We start from the raw sequence: 18,987 nt of genomic DNA, 5'->3' as shown, positions 1-18,987 counted from the left end.
TATTCTTCCCCCCAGCATTTTCAATGAATGCCCCCTGGTTCTAGTATTGTGAGAAAGAGAGAGAAAAATGTCTCTCTGTCAACATTTTCTACCCCGTGCATAATTTTATAGACTTCATTTGATATTTGATATGTGATATTTGGACCTGGCTGTTCCAGTTTCGTAGCCACCATGCTGCACAGGTGTTCTCTTCTGCAGTGGCACGTACCATTATTGTTGTTTGGTTCTTGACTGTTGTTCCTACTGAAAATCAGACTCTTGTGTTCTGCTAACTACGGGGATGGTTTCTACTTGATATGTTCTCACAGGCAGTGGTGGAAGAGGAGTGCATGCCTGTTAACCATTTTGTGGAACACCTGTTGCCCAGCCTCCTGAGCTTGGCTTCAGATCCTGTGCCAAATGTGAGGGTTCTGCTTGCCAAAGCTCTGAGGCAAACACTGTTGGAGAAAGGTAGGCATTCGTTGCATTTTTTTTCTGTTTTGCAGCCCTCCCCAAAGCCCAATGCAAAGAGGCACACCACCCTAAGAGCCAGTGTGGTGTAGTAGTTAACAGCAGGTGCACTCTAATCTGGAGAACCGGATTTGATTCCCCACTCCTCCACCTGAAAGGCTTATCTGGTAAAACAGATGTGTTTCCGCACTCCTACATTCCTGCTGGGTGACCTTGAGCTAGTCACAGTTCTTCAGAACTCTCTCGGCCCCACCTGCCTCACAAGGTGTCTGTTGTGGGGAGAGGAAGGGAAAGGAGCTTGTAAGCCACCTTGAGTCTCCTTACAGGAGAGAAAGGTGGGGTATAAATCCAAACTCCTCCTCCTCCTCCTGTCTTCTTCTTCTTGAAAAATACTCACGCACTGGGGTTCTCTGTGGAATGTGGCTGACTTTGGGGAGAAGAGCTCTCACTTTGTGTGAAGCATCTAATGAAATAGGAGTCTCCAGAGTTTAATTTATGGTCACCTCTGCAGAAAAGAATTAACAAAACAAAATATTTGAAAGCCCCAGTAAATCCTGAGGTTTGGGTGTTTGTGTTAAGAAGTGGTTTTAAAATGTCTGTAAACCTCTCAGCCAAAGAAATTTAAATGAAAATGCTATTCCAGTGGCACCTGTCACACGCATAATCGGCAAAACTATTATCAAGGGACTAAAGGGGAGTGTTGGGCATGCAGACCAACTAATGAAAACGTTGCATATTTATGGTGGGAATGCAGCAAAGCAGTAGAGTGCTTGAATATGATTGCTTTGGTGATCTCTCAAGGTATAAGGAAAGCCTTACCATTAGCCCCTAAGGTTTTCTTGTTACGTTGTGTTGATTTATTTCTGAAAGAAGTCCATGAATGGGTGCTTAATGCTATAACCATCAGCAAGGTTAATACTTGCCCGAAATTGGAAGAAAAGTGCAATATCCAAGAATGAGGAGTGGTTGCAGAAGCTAACCAAACCCATTCAACTCTGTAAGCTAAAAGTCTGAGAAGTTTGCAAAATGGACTGATTTTCTGCCCAGAATGAGCAGCTAGTTACAGCTTGCATATTTGATGTCTCTGTGTTTAGGCATTTGTGTTTTAAACCTTCGTTTGCATTTGATTTGATTGGCAGGGGACTTGTCCCTTTTGAGACCCATGGTGAATTTTTTTTTAATTGTTACTGGTTAGTGTGGTCAGATCAAAATGTTCTTCGTTTCCATGTTGTAGCTTATTTCAGAAGTGTGGGCAACCGTCATCTCGAAGCTGTGGAGGAAACTGTTCTGATTTTGCAAGCTGACAGGGATCAAGACGTTGCCTTTTTTGCCACCATCAAACCAAAACACCACACTATGCACATGACTTCCCTCGAAAAGCAACATTAACTTTGTTCGTCTCTGTGGATCGCAAACGTTTGTGGCAAATAACCAGGAAGGAAGACTGTATCAAGCAATCAATGCAACCCAAGAGAAAAGGGCTTGTTCTTAATTCAGTCACATAACTGAGGGACGTGTGGATCTATCCACAGACTGGCAATACGATTTGGAATATTCCACCACTTTACTTTCCCCGACTCCCTTTTACAAACGTGGGGATTAAGGTATTTACATCTGCATTTGTGGGGAATGCACGCTTCTGCATCCGCCAAGGTAACAGGAATATGCCTTTTGAAATTTGCTGACTCACGGACAAAGGAAGTGAATTGCTTGGTCACCACTTCAGGCTTGAGCTAATCCCGTCACCAGACTATGGACACTTAACACGCATTTTGTTACTAAACTGTTCGGTTGTTCATGGCATTTCATTTCATCATATCAGTTTACTCAACTCAAGCATTTCGAAACTCAGCAGATAATTCAGAAAACTTGAATCAGTATCTGTAACAAACCCAAGCCATTTTTTTAGAAAGGCAAAAATACAGCACAGTTGTCTTGGTAAAGCAAAGCAATTTCCTCTTTTTGTCTCAGATGATATTTTTTAAAATTCACTTTGTGAACTGTGGCATTTTAGTCTCATGTGTTGGTGTGCGTTAAATGAAAAATAATCCTTTGTAGTGGTCGCTTTCCTTCATTCCTGCTAACCCTCAATTTCCTCTTCCTGCTAGACCTGTGAGGCAGATACAGTCCTCAGATCGCGAACTCGGAGGTAGTCCTTACGTTCGGTTAGGACTACTCTGAAGTAAGTGGTTTGAAGTTTGTAGGTTTGAATTGTTAATACTTCAGTGCTAGAATACAGTGGAGATTCGTTTTAAGTTTTGCAAAATCTGTCAAAACGTTCCTTTTTGAATACTAGGAGACACAAAGAATAAAGTCCAAAATGTGAGTTCTTGAAATGCAAATTTTTGCTTGTATGTAAGCAATAACTCTGACATTCTGGGTTTCTGTGCTTTACCCAATGAGAATTCATTTTTCCGATTAAGATCAGTTGGAATTTCAGAGTAGAGTCCAGCCTGTGAAAGTTGCTGGCTGGGATTCAGCAGCTGTATTTAAGGTTCCACATGTACATTAATCAGGGATTTTCTACCAACTTCTTCCTATCACAGGACCCTACCCCAAAATGCCTTTGAAGGGTTGGCAGGGTTGGAGGGCTTGCTTGAGTAGCGTTTTGTTAGGTGTGAGGGGCTGCTGCCATAAGAGCAGAGTACCCTCTTTCTGGAAGATTACTTAGTATGTGTGCTCTGACTGCAAGCCATTTTGGTTAATTATGGTAAACTGTTTGCCCTTGGACTGAATATGCATTATTAAGATTCTATATCTTTCCAAGGTTCCTATATGTACTAATGAAATCCATTTCACTAAGGCAGATTCACAGGTTAATTTCTTGGTCCAGGGATCATTACTCAGAAGTAATCCTATTTCTGGATCCCCATGGAAACTTAAACCCGTCAGTATGATACACAACTGCTCTGGGAACTCTGGAGTCCAACTCTGGAAACTCAGATTTCATGCATTATACGCAAGCAAATTTGGTGTCTGGCCCAGCTGTTCATTGAGGCTTGCTCACAGAAGTGATCACTACTGAATTAAATTTTAACTAGTGAATTGACGACAAACAGAACAATTCTACAGAAGGGTCTTATCGGTTTCTTTCCCTTGAAATGTGAACCCTCTCATAAGGGGTGCTCTATATAATCTTAAGGCTCTGATGCATGATTGGATAAAAAATGATTTTGTACAGTAACAAATCTCATTTAATAGAAAGGAAAATATATTCTGTCCAGCATTTGTGTAGACCACAGTGTTGTATTAAGTGTCTATTTAACTCCTGGTAAGTTTTGAGGACTTAAAAGAAAAAGGGTTTACTTTTCACAGTTGCCTATGAAACTCAGGCTAAGAAAAAAATAATGTTCCAGATTTGCAATACAGTGTTTAGCATTTATAATAATGTTATTTGCTCTGCCAGTTCCAGCAGATTCCTATATTGCTTTTAGAAATGATCTAGAAAAATGTGTCTTAGCTGTTTCAGCATTAAACATCAATATAAGCCGTGACTTCTGCAAGGGAGTTCTGTGCTTAAACGTTGTAATAAGTTGGAAACAAATGCCTCTTCAATGCAAATGAATTTTATGACTGCAATTTCTCAGCAAAAAAAATGTCAATTTTTTTGTAATTTTAGTATCTTTTTCTAATGCTAACATTATACAGGTGTTTTTTTAACAGTTCAGATTTTTCTAAACTTTTTGAAACCAGTTATGTTTTTGTTTGTTTCTGTTGACCGCGACAAGTCGTTAAATTTCTCAGCTCTGATTATTGTGTTTTTTTTTAAAGTGTATATAGAAACATTTGAAAAAAGAACTATATATAGTTTGTTCTTTGAACATAACCCAGTTTTGGTTGCCATATTGTTAGTTCTAGATTGAGATGTACCCTTTGCCTCACAAGCCGGACTAAATAACATAAACTTCCACGTGTCTTTTAGAAAGCTGGGGTAGTTTTCATGAAGGATTTTTTTAAATCACTTGTGCATGAGTAAGTCACAGAATTTAATTTTTACCGACGTAACAAATCCAATTTTACACTTAGCGAACACCTTTTCCCCCCCTAACACCAGACATTTTGTCCTTTTTGAAAATGTGCTTTTTTTTAAAAAAAAAAAAGTCTTTAAGAATCTGTAGTTGCATGTACTAGAAAAGAGAATTTTGTGCAGTTCTATCAACTTGCTTTTCCTTTTCCCACACTTTGCGGTCTCCTCTCGCCGACTCAAGATATACGGAGGGGTTTTTTTGCATTTGGTTCCCTACTGGCAACGGGTGTAAACTGTAAAGAGCTACACCTGTGCAACTTCCATTCATTCAAGCAGGGCTTATTTGTAATTCTGCAAGTGCCACTCAGAATATCTGACAGGTGTCCAGTATCTATTTCGTAACTGCCCTTCCTTCTCCCTCTGGTATAATTTAAGCATGACTGGATGGCAGCACCTTATAGATCATTTTCGGAAAAAAGACAAGACACGTGCAACGAAGATGAAAGTACCATATTCACTGTATAATAAATTATGTCAACATTCCCTTTTAAATCACCATAACAAAGCAAAATGTCTAAAGTTAGCCACTCTTCTCTTGCCAAAGCTGCAAGGGTTTCAAATACATTTGGATATGAGGTGAGGAAAACAACCTTGGTGGTGCAATACTGAAATCTCGGGCACTTGTAATCCAAAGCATGTTAGTCATTTGACTGAGAAATCAACCCTGCTGTTGTTTGCTGTAAATGATTATAATCTGGGCGCCTCTTGGAAAACCTGCCCGAGTGGCAGATGTATGTATGTGTTTAGGGCCCAAATAGATCGAGACACTCTGGGAGTGCCGCGGATTTTTGTCAAGAGCATAGACTCTATGTATCTTCCTATTCATATTTATCCCAATAAATCGATTGTCTGTTTGATCAAGCGTCCATTTTCTTTGTTTACTGACTTACGCCACAATAAGAACATGTTCTTTTTCAATCCTTGTATAGAATGTCGAGAACTCTGTACTAAACAATAGGCAGTGTTGATTGTATCCCAGCAACGTACTGGGAAGAGAAAAAGAAACTTGACTGTGCTGCTTTAGTTTGTTCCGTATCCACCTGCTTTACTGGAATTAGATTTACAGGAGGCCTCGCTCCCTGACTGCAGGAAGTTGAGCTTCCTCTGCCAATAGCAGCACACTCCCAGAGATGAACTCCCCCACTTCCAAGATGACATCACATTGGAGGCACCCTGTTGAGTCGGCGCACGCAGATTGTTCCTATTTGATGACATCATTGTTTGATGTTAAGAGAATCAGGGAGCAGCCACACTGCTCCTTTGAAAGATGTCAGGCAGGAAAAAGAAGAAAGATTTGAGCAGTTCTCCAAGCAAGGGGGGTTTTCTCACGCGCACCCTCTTCCAAAAGCAGCACTATGGACGCTCGGGGGATTTCGGTGACCCTATCCGTTTTTTTGTTGTAAAACTGCATATAGTTGAAACTGAAGAGACTTTTTCCATGTCTTCATGTCACTGCGACTTGCTAATCAGCAATCTGAAGTCCCGGATAGAGGTTTTCGTCGGGATCCCTGTGAATTTTCAGCGCCTCCAATATCTGGATGAAGGTGAGGTTTCTCTGTGTGCAAAAGCTGTATCTGGCCTTTACCATTGGGAGAAAAGCAGGATATAGATAGCTAAATAAATAAGATTACCATGAGGCTACATTCTCCTGAATTACAATAGCTAATAAGATCTATGTTGGGGTCTATGCTTAAAACAATTAAAAACTCAGCACCATACCTAGCTGAATTCTGCAACCTACATAAACGTTTGCAGAATTTCAACTGTTTAACATAATTCTGCAGTTCTTTTGCTTGGTTCTTAATGTGCTTGTTATGGGAACAGAAAAGACATCGGCACTGCAGTTCAACCAACTTTAGCCACCCTTTGTGGCTTTGGAAGTTACAGCAGGCATTTCAACCATAGGTTCGTAGGTTCAATTAAGCTGAGTTCCTCATGCTATTATAATATGCTGAGTTTTTCCTGTGCTCCTGCAGCAATTCAAATACCTTCAGGAAACTACCCTTCTGATCAATGTATTGTCGAAGGCTTTCACGGCCGGAATCACTTGGGTGCTGTGTGGTTTCCGGGCTGTATGGCCGTGTTCTAGCAGCATTCTCTCCTGACGTTTCACCTGCATCTGTGGCTGGCATCTTCAGAGGATCTGATCTCTGAAGATGCCAGTCACAGATGCAGGCGAAATGTCAGGAGAGAATGCTGCTAGAACACGGCCATACAGCCCGGAAACCACACAGTACCCTTCTGATCACTCCCCTCCCACCCCTCACAAAAGATATGTTTTTACCTGGCTCCTACAACCAAATAAAGTAGGTGCTAGGCAGATCTCAGGTGGGAGGGCATTCCAAAGGGGAGGTACCACCACAGTAGATGCCCTATCTTCAGATGCCCTCCACCTCACCTCTGGGGGTACAGAAGAAGGGATCAAGAGGTAGATCCTTAATTGGTCATCTGGATATTATGGGAGGAGACTGTGCTTTGGAGAACAATAGATGCAAAAGTACGCGGGCACCATTTGGCAAGATTTCAGAATGGATTAGCTGTCGGAGATTCTTAACTGGCATGAACGGTTTTGACCAAGCATGAAGAAATTAAACCAAAAAATCCTACAGGTAAATTTCCAGTCTTCTGCCTCTTCCTTCACATTTGCTTTGTTCAATGTTGTGTTTACTTTTAAATATGTTTCTTTTCTGTAGGATATCCTGAGAGAATTATAGATCAGCTGATAACTGTAACTACTCTGTGGCAGTATGGTAATTCCATACATGTTATGGAACCATGTGCCTGATAAGGGACACAATGCTGAACCCAGGATGCATCTGTCTGATGTATGGTCCATTAGGAGGATTCAAAATAATCCCATGAATTAACATTGACAGTGTAGTGGTTACAGTGTTGGACTAGGACAGTGGTGGCGAACCTTTGGCACTCCAGATGTTATGGACTACAATTCCCATCAGCCCCTGCCAGCATGGTCAATTGGCCATGCTGGCAGGGGCTGGTGGGAATTGTAGTCCATAACATCTGGAGTGCCAAAGGTTCACCACCACTGGACTAGGATCTTGAAGACTCTGGTTCAAATCCTCACCTTGCCGTGGAGGCTTGCTGGGTGGCCTTGGGCCATTCACACACTCTCAGCCCAACCTATCTCACAGGGTTGATGCTGTGAGATGCAAGAGAAGAGAGAAATACAAGCTACTCTAGATGTAAGCCCTTTGCAATAAATGTGAGGTAAAAATGAAGTGAATAAATTAATATTCACTATTCTCAGTTCAAGAGTTTGCTACAGCTACAACCCTTTGTAGAAACCTCTTAATTACATATCAACTATCACCAGGGGCGTACTGTCAATGGGGACACCCATGTCCCCGGGTGCACGCCTTTCAGTCCAAAGGGGGGGGGCACTGGCCAGAGCCTGGGTAGAGCAGAAGCCAGCCTCCAAACTGGGGACGTGCTTTTCAAATCACAGAGGCCGTGGGCGGAGTTCAGCGGCATGGCCAGTGGTGGGCGGAGTTCAGGCAGAACCAGTTGTTAAAATGGTGCTTGTAAACAACCAGTTGTTAAATTGTTTGAATCCCACCACCGGAACTGGTTAAATCATTTGAATCCCACCACTGGGCATGGCCCCCCTGAGCCTTCCCTCCAGCCTACATGGAAGGCGTAACCTGCCCCCCCCCCCGCTTCTGTGCCTTTAGAAGCCGGGTTTTCCTGCTTTCAGGCCTGCACGTAGGGAGGGGTGGGGCTTGGGGAAAGGGCCGGGCATCCAAACGGGCCCCTGAACGTGGGGATGGGGGGTGCACCCGGAGATGGAGTTGTCTCTGGGTGCCATTTGCCCCCCCATACGCATCTGACTATTACTATCCTCTTCCTCTCACTCCCATTCTTGATTTTTTTTTCCCACAGTGGATCTCTCTGACAAGTCTACACTTAAAGACAATGATATTGTCAGTGGTGTAACCATCACCATGCGCATCTGGTCCCAAGATGCTTGGGGCCGCCTCGTGAGGGCAGCTGTGAACGGAGATACCCACAAGGTTTGTTTCGTCACAAAACTAAAGATGTGGATGGTTCTTGTTGAAACAGCACTAGCTGATTTGTGCAGTGGAAGTTAGTGTTGCCGCTGTAGAAGGGCAGCGTCCTGGATAACATGGACCTTTCCAGATATCTTAGATATGGTAGAACACAGGTGTCAAACTCGTGGCCCTCCAGATGTTATGGACTACAGTTCCCATCATCCCCTGCCAGCATCATGCTGGCAGGGGATGAGTGGGACTGTAGTCCATAACATCTGGAGGGCCGCGAGTTTGACACATGTGGTAGAGAATGAATGTGTGTGCTTCCAAATTTGGCTGCCAGGCCCCTCTCACTATAGTGGGACGCCACTCACTGGCGGCTATTGTTGTCTGCTGTCGCTTGAAATGGTATTGGGAGAATTAATTTACAGTGGAACCTCGGTTTTCAATGCCTTCGGTTTTCATCGGTTTTGGTTTTCATCGATTTTTTCAGTGAAAAATTTGTCTCGGTTTTCATTGATTTGCCTCGGTTTTCATCAATTTGCAGTAAGGTGCAGGGGTTTGTGGAGAAAAATCACCCGGACAAAGCTGTTGCAGGCCGTGTCTGCAACTTGTTTAATGACAATGTCTTGCCCCATTTCAGATACATCTTAAAGAGGCGTCAGAAACAGACCTCTTGGGACAGCTTTTGAGTGCAACATTGGTGCACTGGCTTTGAAGCTAGTCCTAGTGTTATTGTTTGTTACTGTTTTCAGCATTAAACACTATGTTTATTCACACAAAAAAAATGTGGTTTTGGTATTTTTTTTGGGAGTGCCTAGAACGGATTAATTAGATTTATGTTGATTCCTATGGAAAAGTTTGCCTTGGTTTTTATCGGTTTCGGTTTTAATTGATTCTTTTCGGACGGATTACCAACGAAAACCGAGGTTCCACTGTATTTAAAGGCAATGTTTGCTGCCTCATTACATCACCTCTGAGGCAATGTAGGGTAGGGCTAGGAATGGTCAAAATCTGTATGAAAAACACTCCTGCTGGTTGCCCCAGACGATCTTACAACCAAATTTCACTTGCCTGCACAAGACCTGCCAAGATGAATGCAGCTTATCCTTGAACACATGAAGGTGCCTTATACTGAATCAGATCATTGGTCTATCTGGGTCAGTATTGTCAGTATTGTCTATCTGGGTCAGGCACTGATTGGCAGTGCCTCTATAGGGTTACAGGCAGAGGTCTTCCATATAACCTGATCCCTTTAAGTAATGAAAGCTGGGAATTGAACCTGGGATTTTCTGGATGCCACGCCTGCCGTGGCTCACCAGATCTTTACTGTGGCCTGCAAAGAAACTGTCACTCTTCACCTCTGTCCCTTGCTTTATAATGCCAGGCCATGCAGCAGAAAAACCATGCACACCACTTATGCTTGCCACATGTGGCTGATGGGCTGTGCTCTGTTTGGTAGGTCTCAGTTGGTGCCACCTTATCATATACAATTGCTGGCATCACTGAACTCTTCATCCTCTTTGTAGAAACTAATAATGAACCCTCTCCTTTCCGCCACTCCATGATCATCATTCTATTGTTTTGATGTGGAATAATTGTGAATGTTCTGAGGCAGTGGTCTTGGGTACTTATAGGAAGTTCTGACCATAGAATTCCTGATGATTCCTAGAGCCACCCAGAAGTGACAAAGATAGCTCTAGCATTGCCAGAAACAGTTTCTACAGTTTCCATTTTTTTTTTACATTCTAACATTTGCGTTATAGCACTAGATCAATCTAGCAATTCAGCAAGTGTCTGAATGCTGGCAATACAGCACTGAATTCCTAAATTGTCTACCTGTATAGTTCAGAAGTTAGAACGTTTTTAAAAAACAGACGGAAAAGAAAACACAGCAGTGGGAAAAGCAGCATTTCAGAAGTGCCACAAACATTTCAAACATCACACTACAGCGATTCAGAAGCACAGACAAATCCTAAAAATGAAAGACAGGAGATTTTTTTTTAAAAAAAATCAGCTCATCCCTGCATTGCAAATGGCTTTCTATGAAATGATTCAAAAAACACACACACAAGTCCATTAACAACCAGCTGCTAAAACAAATAATAAAGTTTGTTAGAAAAGGCTACCTGTGTACAAGTGCAGGAATATTAACATGTTAACCAAACTGGTTAGTTTCTGGTTTGTTTTCTGCATTGCCCTTTCCCTAAAGCAAGTCAACTCTCACAGCACAATTTCTTTCTAAATCTGGCAGAAAAGTCTAAAGGGCAACTGAAATGCAACGGAGATTTGAGCGAACATAGAAAATGTTGGCCACCATTTTACTATTGTGCAAACAGTGTGGAACTTGAAGCATGCAACAGGTTTCCTGTGAGTCTATTTAACTAACGAATCGATCCTTGAATAATGTTTTGCGCCTTCTGTTGCCAGCTGCACAATTTAGGAGCTACAAAGACCTCCTCGTTTCGTACGGCACATTCAGACCTGCTGAATCCAGACAAGAGGGCAGAGTGGTTAGCGCACCGAAGTTTTGTGGCCTTGTTCTTGACTGCACGCAGAGGCCTTCTGAAGGCGATGGAATTTCTGCTTCAAAATGGTAGTGTTCGAAGTCCATAAGGACTGATTGCTCCTGTGTAGGCTAACATTTTCCATAACAGGTCTCCAAAAACAGTTACAGTTAACCTTAATGAACAGCAGTAATGCAATATTTATACAGCTCTGTGTGTTTAGTGTAAGCCACCAGCTGTAGCCTAGAGATCTCTCAGAATTCAACTGATCTCCAAGCTACAGAGACCTGTAAAACATGGCTGCTTTGGACTCTACAGCCTTTGCTGAAGTCCTTTCCCTCCCCAAATCCCGACTTTCTCAGGTTCCACCCCCAACCCCACCCCCATCCCCAAATCTCCACAAATCTCCCAACCTGCCAGAGGCGTATCTGCCTAGGGACAAGGGGTACCCCTTGTCCCCGGGCACCACTCTTCTGGTCACATGGGGGGCACAAAATTGGCCCCCCACGAGACCAGGAAGTTCTGTTGTCTTGTCATTTTCGCATGCCTCGACCACGTCCGAAGTACGCAAAAAACGACAAGGCAGCAGGACTTCTTGCTGCCTGCAAGTGCCCTTAACCTCACCCTGGACTCCCCCTCCCTTCCTTTCCCCCCCTGCCAGCTGGGCTCGCAGCCGGCAGTCTCTTCTGACCTCCCCTCCAGGCAGGCCAGAAGAGACTGCAGTCCCGAACTCGGAAACTTTCTTTTATAAGCACTGAGGCCAGGGGTGGGGATTGGGGAGCAGGAAGTCCCACTCCTTCCTGCTCCCCAAGCCCCACCCCCTGGCCTCAGTGCTTATTAAAAAAGGTCTCCGAGGCCGGGACTGCAGTCTCTTCTGACCTGCCCGGAGGGGACTGCAAGCTGCCGGCTGGGAGCCCAGACGGCAGGGGGAGTCTGGGTGGGGGAGGTGAGCACCCTAGACCTTGCCCATGTCCATGGTGACATGGGTGGGGTCAAGGGCAGTGGGGGGTGGAGCCCGGGGGCATCAGGGGGTGGAGCTAGGGGGGCAGAGCCTGGGGGGGCATCCTGGAGACAACTTGTCTCCGGGCGCCGTTTACCCCTGGTACGCTTCTGCAACCTGCTATGTGGTTGCTGGGACACACTTGTTGGGGGTGGGGGGTTACTTTAAACAGCCTCATGGAGAATAAAATCTCTTTGAATTAAAGCAATGCATTAGCCATGAAATCACAGTGCTGCTTGATGACTGAATGTTCCCTCACAACACTCAATCTTTGCAGGGCACAGCCCTCAATCTCCGAGGAAGACATTGAGGTTTATATATTTGTGTGTTCCAGATTCAAAGTGAAACTCCTATCTCCCAGCTAATAATGTAGCAGTGTACTAATTAGGACTTTTTATTTTAAAACAATCTGATTGCTCTAAATCTGATCAAAGAAAATAGGTACACAGAACACTGATAATATCATTAAGAAAGCATACATGCTGTTCCTATTCTAAGTTGACTTTAAGAAACAAGGATAAAAGCTTCTTAGAATCATAGAGTTGGAAATGACCACAAGGGCCATCAAGTCCAGTCCCCTGCCATGCAGGAAGACACTATCAACCATAGTGAGCAAAAGGGGAAGGTACACAACCACAAGGTCAATAAGAGATAATATGTGCCATCCAGGCTGAAACACCTGCTTCAAAAGCAAATACCTCCCATTGGAGTGAAGTAGTTTTTACTTGAAAGTAGCAAAGATATATGCACAATGGTGCAATTAACTATACAAAACAAGCAATAAAGCAAAACTAGTCGGACTCTAGATAAGTGCCGACCTCGTTAAAAAATGGCAAGGCTGTTCTGAAAAGAAATAAACAGAAATTAAAAATGCTAAACAGTGTAGAAACATGTGCTTGGGTAACAGTTAACAAAACACACGAAATACAAGTAGAATAGAGTCCTTATCTCTATTCTATTTGTAAGCATTTCGTGTGTTTTGTAATTTTCTGTTTATTTCTTTTCAGAGCAGCCTTAAAGTTTTTGCACTTAATCTAGATTCCGACTAGCTTTGCTTTGTTGCTTGTTTTGTAGAATTAATTGAACCATTGTGCATACATCTTTCTCACTTACAAGTAAAAACTACTTCACTCCAATGAGAGGTATTTGCTTTTGAAGCAGTTGTTTCAATCTGGATGGTACATATTATCTCTTATTGTCCTTGGAATACATCATCAAAGCACCCTTGACAGATGGCCATCCAGCCTCTGTTTAAAAACCTCCAAAGGAGACACTACCACTCTCCAAGGCAGTGTTTTCCACTGTAGAACAGCCCTTACTGTCAAGAATTTCTTCCTAATGTTTATGTGGAATCTCTTTTCCTGCAACTTAAATCCATTACTCCTTGTCCTAGTCTTTGGAGCAGCAGAAAACAAGCTCCTCATAAGGGCACGGAATCCAGACCTTTTACAATTTCGGTCATCCTCATGTGGATATGCTCCAACTTGTCAATATCCTTCTTGAATTGTGGTGCCAGGTGAGGTCTGACCCATGCAGAATAGAGTGGTACTAGTACATTCCTCAGTCCAGATACTATACTCCTATTGATGCAGCCCAGAATTGCATTGGCTTTCTTGGCTGCCACATCACACTGCTGACTCATATTCCGTTCGTGGTCTTAAGACTTCCATATCCCTTTCACATGTACTGTTGTCAAGCCAGGTGTCAGTCATCTTATATCTGTGCATTTCATTTTTTTTTGTGTGAGTGTAATGTCTTATTTTTACCTCTGTGCTCTTCTTTACCAAAAAATAGGGAAGTCAGTTTTCACTGAATTCCAAATCTGAGAGATTTAGAGGTGAGAGGCCAGTTTATACTTTGCTTAGGCCAACACATAATTATACTGAACCTTCTGATTGGTGCTCTCTACAGGCATGATATAAAATGCCTCTGAGTGGCCCAGTAAATAATTGTTGTAAACTTTGTTCCATTTGTTCTTAGGCTTATTCTGGTAATAAAGCTATTTATTCTTAAATTACTCTTCTCAAAGCTGAAAGTTGTAATTTAGCTAGAACAGTGAAAAAAAATCCATGTTTACAGACTCACAAAGAACCTAAACGCAAACTCAGAGGGCCTATTTATATTCTAAGCTAAAAAGAAATGCAGAAACCTCTAAATGACAAAATCAAGGAGATATGAAGTATTAGAGGTCTAAGTGGCATAGTGGCGTAGTGGTTAAGAGCAGGCGCATTCTAATCTGGAGGAACCGGGTTTGATTCCCAGCTCTGCCGCTTGAGCTGTGGAGGCTGATCTGGGAATCGTGACAAGTTACAGCCCTGTGCACTCCCACACACGCCATTGGCTAATATTGCAAATATCAGTTTGAATGTAGATATCGTATACTGCTTCGATATGGCAATTCTGTAAAAGGTGAACCAGCTGGAGAAAAAAAGCATATAACAGTGTGGATTCCGACCAGGTTCCTGTTTTGATGTATGAATCTTAATCTGTCATGAATGACCTAGCACTGGTTAAATTATAAATTACTGCCCAAATAAGCAAACCATTAAATTTGAACTGGGTTAGACTTATCAGCCTATATTTACTAGGCATGTTTTTCCAGCTTAATAGATAAATTGTCAAAGGCTTTCCCCACCAGGGGACATGACAATTTACACCCCACTAAAACATTCCCTTCTCACTGGACACAGTGTGTAATAGACTTCCCCCTGTGATACACCTCTGAAGATGCCAGGCATGGATGCAGGCGAAACGTTCAGAACAGGATCCACCAGACCACAGACACACAGTCGGAGAAAACCCGCATAGTTCCGTAATAGAATATGCTTTGCCATATGCTCAGGCTGAGATGTCATGCAGCTTAATCAGACTCATTTAGAGTATATCTATTTTTTTATAACAGAGATTAATTTTCGCACGGCTACATGTGAATAAGCACTTTCAATCCACTTTCTAATCCACTTTGCAGCTGGATTTTAGTCTTGAAATAACCAAAGTCATTTACGACTATTGTGAAAGTGGATGTCGCGAAAGTGCCAGGAGTAAATTCCCTTTAATGCTGTTCAGTCTTTTGCAATACAATCGCATTTGCTTCAATTATTCCATCACTGTTTTGCTAATGTAGGTCAGATACATTGTCTTCTCTTTCCTTTTTCTTAAGCAGCATTTTCATTTATACATGTACAATACTCATAGAGATAGACCTTTGGGTAGGAGGTTTGGTGTAAATTTGTTGTCTGTTTTTCTCTAACATTGTTGCCTTGTTAGGAACTGTTTTCATTTAGTTGGACTGATGTTACATTTACATTTGTCCCTAATAGGACTATCCTTTGAAATTAGCATACACATACTACAGAATTTTGCTCTTTTGCTGAGGAAGAAGCAAGCATGTTTCTGTAGCATATATTACAATGCTTGAATAAAATGGTTTTACTAATTTGGAGCTGTAATGGAGGTGGAGGAGGGATGGAGGAGCCACCGCCGCCCCTACAGCTCTACAGCGTGTTGGAAGCGATTAAGCTCATTTGGATTACAACAGAGCAAGGTTAAAACTTAATCCATCAAAGAGGCGAGGAGATCCTCTGAGAAACCGATTAGGAGGGAGGGTGTCTCAGCAAGAGGTGGCCAATTTACTCAGAGATCCCTAGCCCCTCAATGATAGAGCTGGCCTGAAGCCTCCCACCGAGGTGGGGAGCCTTTGAAAGGCTCTGGCCTACCTGTGGAACTTGCTCTCTACCACCACTGTTCAGGCCCTCGCGGGACCTTGGAGAAGTTCCACAGGGCCTGTAAGACCGAAGTTGTTCCACCCAGACGCCCGAGGAGGGACCAGCTGAGGATGCCCGCCCCACCCCCTGCTCTACAGGGGGTCCCCTACCAACATCAAGGTTGCTACTTTGCTCCTGGGAAGGGTTGCATATAGGTTTTGTGGGACATTGTTTTAGACTGGTAACTGTTTTTAACTTATAAGTATGCTTTTATATTTTATTGTTCACCGCCCTGAGCCATTCGGGGATAGGGCGGTAGATCAAATCAATCAATCAATCAATCAATCAATCAATCAATCAATCAATCAATCAATCAATCAATCAATCAATAAGTTTCCTACAGTGTTCAGCCTCTGGTCCTCTAAACTCATTAAGGAAACCAAATCTCTTTTGTCTATGCATTTGCATACCTCAGTTTGAGCATGCATAAATTCTCCTTCTATGAGCAGTGTTCTTCTGATCACAGAAAACATTTAGAGAATTGCCCAGCTCAATGGGGCTTTGGAACAGTGTTTCTCAAATTGTGCTTGTTTTACTTCATTTATACCTGACCTTTACTTGCCTCTATTATTGTTATCGCTGTTTTAAAGGTTTTAGTAATTTATTTATAATCATATTTTATGTTGTACTGAGCCAGGGGATGGGAAGTGACATAAAAAAAGGAAGTCCAATCAATCAATCAATCAATCAATCAATCAATCAATCAATCAATCAATCGCTTGGGTGCTGTGTGGTTTCCGGGCTGTATGGCCGTGTTCTACGGAAACCCTCTAGAACTGCGACCCTTTCAATCCACAACACTAATATTCCGACCGTCGAAGCCGACCAATCAATCAATCAATCAATCAATCAATCAATCAATCAATCAATCAATCAATCAATCAATCAATCAATCAATCAATCAATCAATCAATCAAAGGTTTAATGTGGCTTACATAATTCCCCTCCCCTCCAGTTTACATCATTCTCCTCCAGCGTGGTGTTGTGGTTAAGAGTGGCGCACTCTAATCTGGAGAAACGGATTTGATTCTCCTCATGAGTGGTGGACTGTTCTCTGGTGAATTGGGTTTGTTCCCCTGCTTCTCCACGTGAAGCCTGCTAGGTGACCTTGGGTCGTCACAGTTCTCTCAGAACTCTTTCAGCTCCGCCTACCTCACAAGGTTGTGGGAAGAGGAGGGAGCCTGTTTGTAAGTCGCTTTGAGGCTCCTTACAGGAGAGACAAGCGGGATATAAATCCAAACTCTTCTTTTTATTTTCCCAAGTACCCTGTGCGGGGGTGGGGCGGGGATCAGCCTGAGAAGTGTGTGACTAGCCCAGGGTTACCCAGTAAGTTTCTATGGCAAAGTGAGGATTCAAACCTGTCTTGCAGTTTCTAATCTGTAAGTGTAACCACTATGCCACACTGGCTCAAACTGTAGCACTCTACCCTCCCTAGGTCTCAAAACAAATGGCTCTTGAAATTTAAGGGAGAGGTGCTAGCCAACCCAATTCCCTAGTTCTGCCGATTTTCTGCTAGCAGAATTTTTTTTTCTTGCTATGGAGGGGTGGGGGAGTCTTTTGGGGAAAAGCAAGCCCCATGCCTACAGCCTGATCAAATAAAGTCAATTTTGACCGGCACTTTAGGGCACTGCTACTTTGGCTCATTCAGCTGCAGGTGCAGAACCAACATTGAATAATGCACTTTCTATCCACTTCCAATGCACTTTGAAAGTGGATTTTACTGTGTGAAGTGGGAAAATCTCTTGTAAACAGTTGCTAAAGTGCATTGCAAGTAGACTGAAAGTGCATTATTCAGCATGTGTGAAAGCAATCATATATTGAGAAAGGGAGTGGCTGATTTGAGAAGAGCGTTTAAGGGGTTATCTTTGTTGTTTCAACATTACAAATATGTAGCCGCTCAAGTTTATTGTGCCTTGTTTTCTCTCCAGGTGCTGACCCGAGATACCAAACTCCGCTGGGTAGAACAGCCCTTCACGCCGCTGCCGCAGGGGGCCATCTTGCCTGCATAAATGTTCTTCTTACTTACAAAGCTTCCGTCACTGACGAGGACTGTGCTGGAATTACTGCTATGGGGATGGCCAAAATGTGGGGCCACAAAGAATGTGAGCGCCACCTCTTTCAGTGCCAGTGGAAGGCTCGAAAGGCTGGCACTCGTGCCGCTGCCAAGCCAAAACCGTGAGGGAAAATAGAAACTGGATGCATGCTAATGCTGGGAAAGGGCCAGATTCTTCATTGAGAAGGAATTACTTGGCCCGTGTTTCTTTCAGACATGCACTATTATTGAAATAGAGGGGATATTATATATATATATATATAGAAGAATATAGAAGAAAGCATTTTCCAAGAATCCCTGATCCCTACTACAGAGATTCCCATACCTTAACAGGACAATTAAGGATCACAGGGACAAGTCCATATATATCACATTCTCTGCCAATCACACTCTCTGCCAGACTGACCTACCTTGCAGGGAAGTTGCAAAGATAAAATGGGAGGAGCATGAATATTGTCTTGAGTACTTTGGAGGGAGGGTAGGTTAAAACACACAAATATAGAAGAAAGCATCTTCCAAGAATCCCTGATCCCTACTACAGAGATTCCCATACCTTAACAGGTAACATACCTTAACAGGACAATTAAGGAGCACAGGGACAAGTCCATATATGTGATTGGCAGAGAGTGTGATATATATATCTCACACTCTCTGCCAATCACACCCTCTGCCAGACTGACCTACCTTGCAGGGAAGTTGCGAAGATAAAATGGGAGGAGCATGAATATTGTCTTGAGTACTTTGGAGGAAGGGTAGGTTATATATATATGGACTTGTCCCTGTGTTCCTTAATTGTCCTGTTAAGGTATGGGAATCTCTGTAGTAGGGATCAGGGATTCTTGGAAGATGCTTTCTTCTATATTTGTCTGTTTTAACCTACCCTCTCTCCAAAGTACTCAAGACAATATTCATGCTCCTCCCATTTTATCTTCGCAACTTCCCTGCAAGGTAGGTCAGTCTGCCAGAGAGTGTGATTGGCCTATGATCAATCAGTGAGGTTCCTGACAGTGCGGGGATTAGAACCTTTTAGCCATGTCACCGTAGTGGGTTCTCCTCTGCTTGGAACCTCTGTTCCAGCACAGGACCCAATCACCAGCACTCTCCGAGGCCCGAGGCCAGCTACTTAAGGCCAAACTATGCCTGAATAATATTTAATGCGCTCTGTCCCGGACCTGA

The 18,987-nt window shown here is 43.0% G+C and overlaps 2 protein-coding genes across 4 annotated transcripts in view; both read left to right on the top strand.

Moving 5' to 3' along the window:
- The window catches only part of LOC125432535 (serine/threonine-protein phosphatase 4 regulatory subunit 1-like), a 66,448-nt gene extending 61,114 nt beyond the window's left edge, over positions 1–5,334 (top strand). For all 3 annotated transcript variants that reach the window (XM_048496156.1, XM_048496155.1, XM_048496157.1), the window contains 2 exons: positions 309–450; positions 1,685–5,334. In XM_048496156.1, coding sequence (XP_048352113.1) covers positions 309–450; positions 1,685–1,839 — 297 coding nt within the window. In that variant the 3' untranslated portion in view covers positions 1,840–5,334. The remainder of the gene's footprint in view (positions 1–308; positions 451–1,684) is intronic.
- A 320-nt stretch (positions 5,335–5,654) lies between these two features.
- Positions 5,655–18,046, top strand: ANKRD60 (ankyrin repeat domain 60). Its single transcript, XM_048498885.1, has 4 exons — positions 5,655–6,021; positions 8,378–8,508; positions 10,918–11,083; positions 17,687–18,046. Exons 1-4 carry the CDS (start codon positions 5,745–5,747, stop codon positions 17,935–17,937), a joined length of 825 nt encoding a protein of 274 aa, XP_048354842.1. The 5' UTR covers positions 5,655–5,744; the 3' UTR covers positions 17,938–18,046.
- The last annotated feature ends 941 nt before the right edge of the window (positions 18,047–18,987 follow it).

Source organism: Sphaerodactylus townsendi, linkage group LG05 (genome assembly GCF_021028975.2).
Source record: "Sphaerodactylus townsendi isolate TG3544 linkage group LG05, MPM_Stown_v2.3, whole genome shotgun sequence".
NCBI lineage: Eukaryota > Metazoa > Chordata > Lepidosauria > Squamata > Sphaerodactylidae > Sphaerodactylus > Sphaerodactylus townsendi.
The sequence above is the reverse complement of the archived record's forward strand: the minus strand, read 5'-3'. Positions and strand labels throughout refer to the sequence as shown.